The sequence below is a fragment of the Panthera onca genome, chromosome E1, assembly GCF_046562875.1.
Source record: "Panthera onca isolate mPanOnc1 chromosome E1, mPanOnc1 haplotype 2, whole genome shotgun sequence".
Taxonomy (NCBI): Eukaryota; Metazoa; Chordata; class Mammalia; order Carnivora; family Felidae; genus Panthera; species Panthera onca.
This window is the reverse complement of record NC_138352.1, coordinates 26,680,096-26,692,359: the sequence shown is the minus strand read 5'-3', so window position 1 is coordinate 26,692,359 and position 12,264 is coordinate 26,680,096. Positions and strand designations below refer to the sequence as shown.

The following is a 12,264-nucleotide window of genomic DNA, read 5'->3' as shown; positions in this document are numbered from 1 at the left end:
TCCCTTGCTCTCTGCTCCTCCCCACCTTGTGCTCCCTCTGTCTCGCTCTCTCAAAATCAATAAAGTTAAAAAAAAAAAAATAAAGCAGCATGTGAGGCACCCCACAGGCGATCCGCTAGGACGTGGCCAAGACGGAAAGGAATCCCACCCCCTTAGGCTGCCGGGTGGAACATTCCATCACACACGTTCTCAAGATGAAGGATGACTAGGCCTCCAATAAGAGGACTTCACAGCACCATTCGTCTCACAAGGGCCATCCTAACTTCGGCTGGTATTCGGGGACACTATCTGTGTTAACTAATTGGCTTCATCCGGAGGACAAACGTCTATCTTCACGACAGGAGGTAGTTCTGCGCCTTGGAGCCAGGTGCTGGCAAAGTGCGGCTCCTACGTTGGGAGACAGGGGGCGCTGTTTCGCTGGCTGTTCCCCTTTCAAAAAGGTCGCTCCCAGGTCCTTGGGAAGGAAGAAGAGCGCCCCGCTTATGAGGCTGGCTGGAGGCTTTCTTAGCTTTTAAAAAGACTTACGCAGGTTTCAAAGAGACCGAGAAAGAACATACCCTGACAAGTTTTCGGAAGTAAGCAAACGGAAGGGAGAAAAACCTGTTCCTTTATTTTTGACAGGAAGGGATGAAGCCTCTTATTTTTAATTATCTGCCCTGGCAGCGGCATGGTCTGATTTTTGGTCTAGGAATCTCCTCTGGGTGCTCAGGGAAGAATGAACCGGAGGGGAGCAAGACCAAAAGAAAGGACACCACTCGGGAGGCTCTCTGCAGTACCCAGACCAGGAGTGTGATGGTGAGAAGGCAGAGCAGGACTTACCTGGGCGCTACCTGGAGGTCACCCACCTCCCCACCCCCCCGGGGGCCTTGCTGAGGTCTTGGCCCTAAAGAAAAGCAGGGAGTCTGCATGCCTCCCAGGTTTAGGCTTGAGCCGTCCTCTGAGGGATGAGGCCACGTTGGCTTAGAGAGGAAAATCAAGAGCTCTGTCCTAGGCCTGCTAGCAATACGTTTGTGTTAAGAATCCAAGTTCAGGGGCGCCTGGGTGGCTCAGCCAGTTAAGTGGCCGACCCTTGATTTCGGCTCGGGTCGGTCATGAGCTCCCTGTTCCTGGAATGGAGTCCTGCGTCGGGCCGTGTGGTTACAGAGCAGAGCCTGCTGGGGAGTCTCTCCTTCCCACCTCTCAAAATAAATAAATAAACATGGGGGGAAAAAAAAGACTCCAAGTTCGTATGTCAGTAGGCAGCTGGATATATGGATTAGGAGCTCAGAGCCAGAACTGGAGGCTTTAATTTGGAAAGAGGGTAGGAGGGGAGTCGAGGCATGGAGTCCCAGGACCCCGGAGGTGAGGGGTGTTGGAAGGAGGGGTGACCGGGCAGCGGGGCTGGGAAGGCTGGCTGGGCAGTGGGACGGTGAGTCTGCCCACTTGGGGGTTGGTGGTGCCCAGATGACAGCAGTTTCGGTGGAGTGGAGGTGACAGAGGCTCACCTGGCTGGCTCTGTGGAAGCATTGGGCTGTCCGAGAGCAGATAACCCAGGAGAGTGGGGAAAGGAGGCACTAATTAGAGGGGCAGAGATTCCGGGGAGGATTTGGGCTGCATGAGTAAATTGTTTGGATATTTGAAAAATAAGGAAATGGTGCACCCAGTGAACATCCAAGCAGTACAAAACTTCACGCTCTGCCTGGTCCCCCTCCGCTTCCCCTCAAGTGGAGGGGATGAAGCCCAGGTAACAGCTTAAGGGCTTTTATCTGAGGTTGTATTTGGGTTTGGGGGTGGGGGGGAGAGGAGAAATAAGATGTGAGATATCAGAGGCTGGGAATGATCCAGCACAGAAAGGGGACCAGTGATGGAGGGGAGCTCCAAGGGGTTTAACGATGAGAGTCAAGGTCAGGAGCAGGCAAGGTGGAGAGAGGCAGGTGGCCCTGGGACAAGTGGAGGGTTGGCCTTTGTTGGGAGCGAGGACGTTCTGGCACCGGAGGCGGGGGGTGGGGGGTGGGGTGGTGCGGGAGGACGGCCATGCTTTTACAGTCAAGGCTCCTGTGAGCATCTCCACCTTCATCCCAGAGAGGGACCAGCCCCAGTCATTGCGACCTGCCGCCAGGAGGGGGCGCCAGCCTGCCATGAACCCAGTTCGCTTCAGCAGGTTTCTCCCCCACCTACCCCTGTCCACCTGCTGGCCAGGTTGGGCTGATTCTTGGCTCTTGCTTCAGACCATCCTCCCCGGACCCTGTCCCAGCTCTTCAGGCCTCCGAGGCCAGACCCCCGGGCCCAGGCGCTCCCTGACCAAGAACTGTCAGGCACTGTGGGTCCTGGGGGGGGGGGGGGGACAGGGTTAGGGGGCTTCCGCCCAGGAGCTGCGCTCGGAAATCACCCAAGGGTTTCGTGTCGACCCCTGCATGGTCTCACCGAGGGACCCCTGCCCTGGGTGCCAAACCCAATGTGAGAGGAGCACTTTGGCCTCCAGTTTCCGAGCCACTTGCAATCAAGACAGCCCCTTCGGTCACCCCTTCGCTGGATACACCAGAAACGGAGCTCACTCCCAAAGTCGAGATGCAGGATAAATGGCTCCAGGACACCAGTGGCTCCTGCCTCGGGGCTCTGGGGGCCAACGCGGGACTTTGGGGAGGCCTTCAGTGCAAGTCGGGATGAGAACTGGCTGGGGCGGGGGCACGGGACCGGGGAGGATGCGGGGGCTGCGAAGGAAGGAGGCGCACACACTCCTTGGTCCGGCTGGGGAACTTTTATTGGTCTCTACGTGTCCAGCGAGGGGGCGGGGACTTGGGGAAGTGAGGCCCGGGGCCCAGATGGGAGTGGGGGCATGCAGTGATCCTCAGGGGAGCAAGAGGGGGGCTCCGGGAGCAGTTCTCCCAGGGCTGGACAGAGGGGCAGGGGTGCGGCGCGGCGAGGCCAGCCAGGAGCAGCACTTCAGTGACGGGTCATCTGCGAAGAGGACACAAGGGGGCAGTGAGGCCCGTGTCCTGCGCGGGCCCAGGGGCTCCCAGCAGCCGAGTCTCCCCGACGGTCTCCGCCCCCACCTCTCACCTTGGCCAGGCTTGGGGGGTATCTGGCTTTGAGGGACTCATCGTTCAGCAGAGGCCGCACCAGGCAAGAGCGTCGGTGGGAAAAGGTCTCAAAGCTCTTCTTGCCGTGGTAGGACCCCATGCCGCTGTTCCCTGCGGGGAGGAGCTGGCTCAGCCCCCGGTGGCCCGAGACCCCCAGACCCTGCCGACAAGCCTCACGTGCCCTTTCTCTGAGCCTCCCAGGGGTGGCCGATCCCTGGCGGATGCCCTAAGGGACACGTCCACGCTGGGGACAACAGAAGGTGCTCAGAAGAGTTGTTTCAGCTGTGGGATCTCCGGGCCATGTCCCCTCTCTCAGGGCCTCCCTGAAGCAGGACTGGTGGTGTACCAGGTGACCCTTAGGACCCTCTAGGGTCTCAAGGTCGAACATGGCTGATGGATGTGCCGGCCGGAGCCAGAGGCCCACACAGGAGAGGTTAGTGGGGGTCTGAGGCCCAGGGCTGCTCTGGTCCCTCCTGAACTCCCAACCCAGGGCTGTGGAGGGGGGACACCTGGAGGGGGCGGGCAGGCAGCGAGCTCAGCCCCAGACTCACCCACACCCCCGTAAGGCAGGGAGTGCACAGAGTTGTGGACAACGACGTCGTTGGCCGTCACGCCACCGCTCGAGGTCTCCGAAATCATCTTCTTAATCACCTGCAACAGCAGCCGGCCCCACCCCCGCCTCAGTCTCCTTCCCCGACCCCCCAGGCCCCTCCCCACTCTGTCTGGGCACATCCCAGAGCCTTGGGGGTCAAGTCGATGGACTGGTTTCAGAGCGGAGGACAAAGAGGCTCCCAAAGGTTAAGTGACTTGCCCAAGATCACACAGCGGTAAGCAGTGACGCTGGGATTTGAACCTGGGCCCGTGGACCCCTGGATCCTGTTCACGCGAGTGCTGTGTCGGGACCCCCCCCCCCCCCAGGACCCTGGGAGGAGGGCACCCCAGGCCTACCTTGTCATTTAGAGAGAACACATAGAGGGCCAGGGGCTTCTCCCGTTGGTTGATGAACTGGATGGCCTCCTCCAGGCTGCGCACACACACAATGGGCATCACGGGCCCAAAGATCTCCTCCTGCATCACCTGGGACTGGGGGTCCACGTCTGTGAGGATGGTGGGGGCTGGGACGGGAAACAAGCGAGAGTCAGCGGGTGCAGAGGCCTCTGCAAGCCCAGGCACCTAGCTTCTTCCTTCAATTCCTGTACAGGATTCGGGTGGGGCGCGGGTGAGCCCCCCCCCCCGCCCCCCGCCTGGGCTCCATCACAGCAGACCAAGGAGAGAACTGTGGATTAACCTACACGTGGGGGAAACCCAGGGTCCACATCTGGAGCGGGCGGGCACTGTGCCCCGCTGGCCACCTGAGCCCCTGCCAGAGCCCTTCAGTCTCCAACAAGCTGGGGGCCGAGTGGGGTCGCATCGGGTGACCTTCAAGCCTGGGCACTGGGGGGGGCCCCTCCAGCTGGGCACTCGTTACTCTTGGGGCCTTGCCGTTCAGACCCCCTGCTGATGCCGCCTGGGCCTGGTGGGCAGAGGGCTTCTGGGCTGGGAAGAGGCTTCCCGGGAGTCGTGCCCAGTCCCTGCCTGCCGAGACCCCCGGAGCATCCCCCTGACCCCCTCCCCCGCCAGGCCCACTGGATCGCGTCTGCTCCTCAGGGATAGCTGTCCACCCGCGGGGACCCTGGCAGCGGGCACGCACACACACACCAAGGGCGAGCACACACACCGATGTATCGGGTGGCCGCGTCCCCAGTGCCTCCGTAGGCGACTTTCTGACCCTCCATCAGGCCCATCACCCTCTGGAAGTGCCGGGAGTTAATGATCCTTCCGTAGTCACGGGACTTCTTGGCATCCTCCCCGTAGAACTCCTGCGGACAAGAGGTGACAGGTTTCAGGTGAGGACGTGGACCCTCATCATGGCCATTGGCTGAGGGGCGACCTTGGCCTGGGAGCACCCAGGGGCACCATCTAGCCCAGGACTGCTGAGCTGTCATGACACCTGCAGTGCTCCAAACTTTCACGGCGTATGAACAGCTGCGAGACAGCATTATTTGAAAGAAATCTGTGCACAGTTGTGTGGACGTTGTCAGAAGATCGAATGTGTGTCTTCACGGAAAGGAAGAGTGTGGGACGTACGAGGAAGGCAGCAGTGATTGTCGAGGCGGTGGGTTTCTAGCTGGAGCTTCTGTTTCTTTACGTTTTATTCCTTTATAACCTTTTCTGAAAACTTTCTTTTAATGTTTCTTTTTCAGAGAGGGACACACAGAACGTGAGCGTGGGAGGGGCAGACGGAGAGGGAGACACAGAATCCCAAGCAGGCTCCAGGCTCCGAGCTGTCAGCGCAGAGCCTGACGCGGGCCTTGAACCCACGAACGTCAAGATCGTGACCTGAGCCGAAGGTGGATGCTTAACCGACTGAGCCACCCAGGCGCCCCCTTTTATAACCTTTTCCAAATTATTTACAGTGAGTGTGGATTATTTTGATGACCAGGAAAAAAAAAAAATCCAGTGTGTTCTAAAGTCTAGACCCACCTCACTGCCTTGCAGCTTCTCACTCAGCCCCAGGGACCAACACTCACTTTCAGGGACTTTTTGAGCTTCTCCACAATTTGGTTCTGGATGGAGGGGTCACAGAGGATGTAGTCCGGGGCCACACAGGTCTGGCCACTGTTCATGAATTTCCCCCAGGCGATGCGTCTGTGAAAATTCCAGATTAGATTGCATCCCGCGAGGCATGGGAGGCTCCCTCGGACAAACATCTTACTCCATTATCTCAGGGTCAAGGTAGGAGGGGCTGAGCACTGGGGGAGAGCTCTCAGGTACCCAGAAGCCAGAGGCTCCCTAAGGTCCCACTGGTTTCTAGACACTGGACTGAGCAGACGCATGTCCCTGAACGTGTTTACAGGGGCCGATGGCATCACACGTGCTAACCTCATCAATGGCTGGTGGGGGGTTTCTGGGAGACGTCTGGGGTGGGCAACCTTGGTGCCTCTCTGTCCATGCCCTTGAGCCCTGCATGGCCAGGTGTTATCTCTGCTCGGGGTCCCCACACCCTGGAAGGCCACGCATGTGGGATGTGAAAGGATTCTGGCTCGACCTCTTTCCTGCTGGAAGCCTTCCCAGACTGCCTTGCACCTCTTTTGTGGGTATGGTACCCCACCCCCACCCCCAGCTCCCACCCAAGACCGCAGACACCGTGAGGGCAGGGACGATGTCTGTGTCCCTCACGGCAGAACTGTGGTCTGCGTGAGCTGGAGGGCAGCCAGAATGGCCACTCACCTGCAGGCGACATCCAGATCACAGTCCTTGTCCACGTAGCAAGGGTTCTTGCCCCCTAGCTCCAGGGTGACGGGGGTCAGGTGCTTGGCTGCGGCCATCATGATGATCTTGCCCACAGCGGTGTTCCCGGTGTATAGGATGTGGTCAAATCTCTCCTTGAGGACCTCTGTGGTCTCAGAGATGCCCCCATTGATCACCGGGTACAGATCCTTCCGTGCAAGGAGAAGGCGGGGCTCAGAAAAGACCACAACACTTCCTCCTCGCCCTGCCCACCCGGCCATCACCAAACAGACCCCCTCTCCTGACCCCGGGACTCCATTCACCTCAATGGGAGAGGCCGGCTGTCATTGGCCCCAACCCAAGGCTTAGCCCCTTGCTGCAAAAATTCACTATTTCCCAACCCCCAAAGACCTGGGGAGCACCTCACCCTGTCCAGGTACTGAGGGATGACGGTGGCCAGCAGGTTCGCCATATTCTCACTCAGCTCCGAGGGCTTGATGACCACCGCGTTCCCTGCAGAGCACGCAGAGTCAGGGCCCTGCCCTCCCAGTGACCACGCCGGGAGCCCCTCCGTTCTCTGCGTCCTTGGCGGAACGGACAGAAGAGCGGAGGGCAGGCGCCCACAGAAGCTGCACCACCCGCCCTCTGCGGTTGTTCAGATGCGGGAGGAGGGGGAAGAGAAGGGAGGGAAGGGCCTGGGCCCTGATGGGAGAGCAGAGCTGGTCCCAACTGGTGGGACTGGTGAGCCCAGATGCATCTAAGCTGAGAGCCACCCGGCCCCGCATACACGGGGGGCAGAAAGGGGCGGGCCGCGGTCACTTCTGAGCCAGGCCGGGCTTCGGGCACCAGGGGGGCCGGCTAAATAGTTTGTTCCCTGAAGCCTCTGGGGAAATTCAGACCCATCAAACCACTCCCTGAGCCCCACCCCATCTCTGGCTCCACTGGGCTGGGGCAGTGATCCCTCCTGACGCCCTCCCGAGACAGAGCCTGAGTACCTGCAGCGATGGCGCCCACCATGGGCTGGACCGTGACAGTGAAGGGACAGTTCCAGGTGCCGATGATGAGGACCACGCCCAGGGGCTCCGAGTGGATGTAACACTCATCCTGCTGGGTCTGCGGAGTCTTCTCCGCGGGCTCGTCCGCAGCCCACTCGGGGAGCTTCTTGATCACGTGTTCGATCTCTTCCAGGACATACACCACCTCCTCGTAGTAGGCGTTCCACTCGTTCTGCGGTGGCGGCGGGGGGGGGGGGGGCTCCGTGTGAGCTCCCCGGTCAGAGATCCAGGGCCGTGCAGCCAGGCCTCTGCTCAGGGAGTCACCAGGGCTGCCCGTGGTCCTGGCTCACTGGGCCCTAGACGTGTGACCCTGAACGAGCTGCCCACCCTGTCCTAACCTCAGTCTCCAGATCTCAAAAATTGGGGCATTTTTAGTACTTCACATGCTGGGTGGGCACGTTGGACACAGCCTGGCATGTTCAGCTGCCAGGGTCATGGGGGCTGTTCACTGTGCGCTCCCCAGGCCAGGGGTCCGGGCCACCGAAGGCACAGTGGGGCTGCGGGCAGAGCTGAGGATTTGCCGCTGGGGTGGTGGGTCTGCGAGGGCCCCTTTCTGACAGTGTGGAGGGCCTGGGGAGTTTGCACCTGCCAAATTCATGGTGCCTAAAAGGACCTCAGACCTGGGTGATTTGAAGGTCATTAATGGGGGGGGGGGGGGGAAGCGAGCTGAGGAGGGTCCAGGAATGCTTATAGATTAAAATGAGACTTGAACTCAGGACGAGCCCTAAGAAGGCCACCTTGAAGAAATGGGTACAGGTTAAAGGCTGCCAAAGAGAGGAAAAAATCCAGGAGAACCTCTCAGCAGGGGAGGGAGGGAGCAGGCCAAGTCTTCAAGGGGTCCTCCTGGAGTGGGTGGGGAGGAAGCCATGCTGCAGGGCTGAGGGGAAAGGAGGAGCAGACAGCAGGAAAAAACAACACTTCCATGAACTCTGGCTGTGAGAAGCAACGCAGAAGTCGTGAAGCTTTTGTTTTCAGATGAGGAACCAGAGATTTAAAAAATACAGCAGCGGGGCCCCCCGGGTGGCTCAGTCCGTGAAGCCTGGGACTCTTGATTTCAGCTCAAGTCATGATCTCAGGGTTTGTGAGTTCGAGCCCCACATCCGGCTCTCTGCTGTCACCACAAAGCCCGCTTCGGATCTTCTGTCCCTTTCTCTCTCTGCCCCTCCCCTGCTTGCTCTCTCTGTCTCTCTCAAAATAAATAAATAAATAAATAAACTTAAAGAAAAAGAAGTTAAAAAAAAAAAAATACAGCCGCAAAGGACTCTGAAACAGGAGGGGCATGAGCTCGAGCGTCGCTCTGCTCTCCTCCAAGGCAAAAATGGAACGGGTGGAGGCAGGGCCAGGCGACTTGGGGGCAGCAAGGCGAAGGGGTTGAGAATTTGGAGGTGTCTGATTTCGCTCAGGGTGAGGGATGGACGGGGAGGGAGGGCCCTCTGGGACGCCAAGCTGGGATGCTCTCTGGTTAGGGGAACCCAGGTGGCCCTGCGTGGGGCTGAGGGCTGGGAGAATGAGGAGACCCGACGTTCGGGGTGTCGTGTCCCCAGGACAGGGCTACAAAGGGGGGGTCTCACGCTCTGGCGCACCCTGTGGAGGTCCGCTGTCAGCGCGCCCGCGATGTCCTTCTCGTGCTCCTTGATCATGCGCCGCAGCGCCTCCAGCTGCTGGATCCGGAACTGCAGCGGGCGCGTCTTGCCCAAGTTGAAGGCGGCCCTGGCCCGCTGCACGACTTCGCCGATTTTGCTCATGGTGCCTGGGGACAGAGAGCATCTTGGAGCCGGGGAGGAGGACGGCCGCCTCCCTCATCACCAGGACCTGCGGGCTGCAGAGGCAGCATCCTCATTGCCCCTCCGCCGCGTTTCTTTTGTAAGAAGAGAACGATCCCCCAGGAGAGCTGGGGAAACGGCATTCTTTTGCCTTCTCAGCTCCCTAGCCCAGCCATCTGGGCCCCCTGGCCCCTGAACTGATCACAAAGCATCTGCACGGAGGGCCAGGAAGCAATGGCATGCGGCCCTAACTGCTCACGGTGAGATCCTGGCAGTGTGCGGAGGGAGGGGAGTGCAGAGGTGGGGGAGGCCCTTCCTAGCATCTCTCAAGCCCCACCCCCACCGTTACCCGCTTGCAGAGCCAGAGACACTCCCCCCGCAAACACTCCAAGAGGTCCGCACACCCAGCCAGGCCACACTCCGGATTAGATTGGCTGGCCCGGGTTGGGATTCCACGCCCGAGCTGATTAAAGAAAGCCCAGCATCAGCATACCAGCACCACCTTTCTGTTCGCAAAAGCATTAGCTGCTTTGCGGGTGGAACCAGCCTTGGCCTTTAAACCAGTGCGTGCCCGCAACACCTGTGAGACACAGGGCACACGCCAGCAGAAGTCTCCCGTCTCCCAGGGCCTCCGAGTTGCACACGGACGTGTGGAGGGGATCCCTGCTACCAGGGCGAGAAACCGTCCTGGCACACTGGGCTGGTTCTTCTGGGGGCCGTTCGGCTGCATCTAAGCAAAAGCCTTTAAAACGTTATTTCCCTTTGAGAGTGTAGGTCCACATTCAGGAGCCTATGGAAATGACAGCGTTCCTAAGCATGAATGAGAAAGGTCATCAAGTCTTTATATAACGGAGAAATACTGGAAACATCCGAAACGTCCATCAGCGACTGAAACGAGACATACAGCACCTGGGTGATGGCCCCTTGTGCAGGATTTAGGAGGGAGGCAAAATGGATGTTTCTGCACCTTCATAAGGGCACTGGCTGCCTGTGCCGGATGTATCCCAGGCACGAGGCATGACAAAGAAAACCGGGAGCAGGGCAGCAGGAACACTAGGTATGCACGTGTGCGTGTGTGTGCGTGTGTGTGTGTGTGCTCTTGAACACGCAAGAAAAGACTAGAAGGGTGGCTCCCAACATGGCCATCATAGATGGGGGTGACATCAGCGGTGACCTTCGCTTCCATCTTCCGCGGTGTTTGACTTCTTTGGCAATGAGCTTGCATTTTTTAAAAATGCTTTGTAACTTTTTGACTAGGTAACACATGCTCGTGGTGGAAGAAGTAAAAGATACAAAAGGGGCACAGAGAAAAGCCTCCCTTCTCCCTTCTCCCTCAGCAATTCCTTTCCGTCTTCCCGGAGACACCCCACCTCTTTCAGACACTGCTAATAACAGGAAGAAAACCACGATAAGACTATTTCTACTTTGCAAAAATATATATATATATATGCCGTATATATTATATATGCATATGTTTGACATATATACATATATGTATGTAAATATATGCATATATGGTATATATAATTTTTTTTTTGGCAAAGTGGAAATAGCTCTGTGTGTGCGCGTGTAATCCTGCCTGAATTCCAGCAGGTGGTTTCTGGGATCTCCCACTGCCTCCTCCCTCCACGGTGCTGAGCCCCACCCGAGGCCTTCTGCACAGAGAGGAGGGGCCCCTGCTGGCATCCAGGGCGCTCCTGCTGACCACAACCCCAGCCGCACAGCCTCGCAGGAAGGTCCTGCTTCCCTCCCCAGCCTCAGGTAGTGAAACCAGAGCATCAGCCTCTGGCCAGCGGCCCCCAAGGCCGGGCGGTCCAGGGCGGAGTGGGTGAGTGGGACGGGGTGGGCACTTGGTCCAGCACTCAGAACCATGTGGTCTCTGGGAAGGAGCCCCCTCTGCACAGCGTTAATAATGGCGCTGCCTCTCAGTTATTAGCGATTCACGGAGCTGGAGGGCGTCTAACATTGCACCTGGCACAGCCGGGAGCAGCTGGAGCTCCTTTCCCGGGACCAGCTGCCTTCCCACATCTCCGCTTGCCACCGTCTCACCTGTGCCGCCTTTGCCCCCAGACGTCCCCGAGGATGGCTCCCCCTCAGTCCTCCCTTTTGATCCTCACAAAAACTCCACAGCAGCGCCCCGGGGAAGAAGGAACTGTTAGGAGTCCATTTAACAGCCGGGCAAAGTGAGGCCGAAAGACACTAGGTGTTCTCACCTAGGGAAAAAAAAAAAAAAAAAAAAAAAAAAAAGCACGGGGTGGGAGGAAGGGAGGGGAGAAGATTACCTTTGACACAGCCTTTCCCAGCGCCTTGAGCTTCTGGAATGAGCAGCCTAGAGGGGACACTTTTAAGGACCCTTCTTCCAGCCCACGTGGTCTGGGAGTCCCTGCCCAGGAAGTTTGTGTAACAAGAACAAAACAGTATTCAAATAGGGGTTGTAGCTAACGGACCTCTCCTTCCTATGAGTCCCAGCTTTGGGGATTAGGCCTTGGGTTGTTTATTTTTTTTCTGTTCTGAAATGCAAGAATGCGTCTGTGAAGGCTTGGGTGGGGCGCACATCCAAGCTTCAAAAGGAGCCTCTGTGTTTGCCCTGGGCAAGGGGGCCCTGATTGATTCAGCCTGGCATGTACCTCTTCCAGATTTCCGAAATTCACTTGCCAGAGGCTATTGTCCCAATTGCCCTGTTATGTAAGGTCAGCAGAGGGTGAGCTACGAGTCATGGTGAGTGTGTGTGCACGCAGCCACCCCCACACGCACCAGTGCATGGGCACGTTCTTGTCCCCCTCACCTCTCCGCCCATGCGCACAGGTGTCAGGGCCCCTTCGAGGTAGAGGTGTCCCACCCGAGGAACCGCAGGCTGGGGACTTTCTCCGTGAGGCCCCACTGATGCGCGCATCTGCCCTCCTGTTGAAGAGCAGAGCTTATGCCAAGAACCCATCATGACCGTGTGGTCGCCCAGGAAACCAGAGACGCTTGCGAAGGAAGGAATCTAGAAGCCCCTCCCTCGGCCATTTGCCAGACGTTTGCTGGGCATGTCCTCTGTGCCACCTAAAGGGGCACCTTTATCAGGTGGATGTCACCTACTGTCGCGTCTCTTACCTCTCCCGCTGCTGCAGACTC

General features: G+C 58.4%; 1 protein-coding gene across 1 annotated transcript; it reads right to left on the bottom strand.

Annotated features, from left to right (window-relative positions):
* Window positions 1-2,722: 2,722 nt before the first annotated feature.
* ALDH3A1 (aldehyde dehydrogenase 3 family member A1) lies at window positions 2,723-11,536 on the bottom strand. The gene is made up of 11 exons (XM_060647158.3): window positions 11,430-11,536; window positions 8,968-9,134; window positions 7,325-7,556; window positions 6,757-6,842; window positions 6,330-6,538; window positions 5,630-5,747; window positions 4,777-4,918; window positions 4,008-4,174; window positions 3,611-3,710; window positions 3,040-3,170; window positions 2,723-2,937 (listed from the first exon to the last, which is right to left on the bottom strand). The coding sequence occupies exons 2-11, from the start codon at window positions 9,127-9,129 to the stop codon at window positions 2,923-2,925; spliced, it is 1,362 nt and encodes a 453-aa protein (XP_060503141.1). The 5' UTR covers window positions 9,130-9,134; window positions 11,430-11,536; the 3' UTR covers window positions 2,723-2,922.
* Window positions 11,537-12,264: the final 728 nt, after the last annotated feature.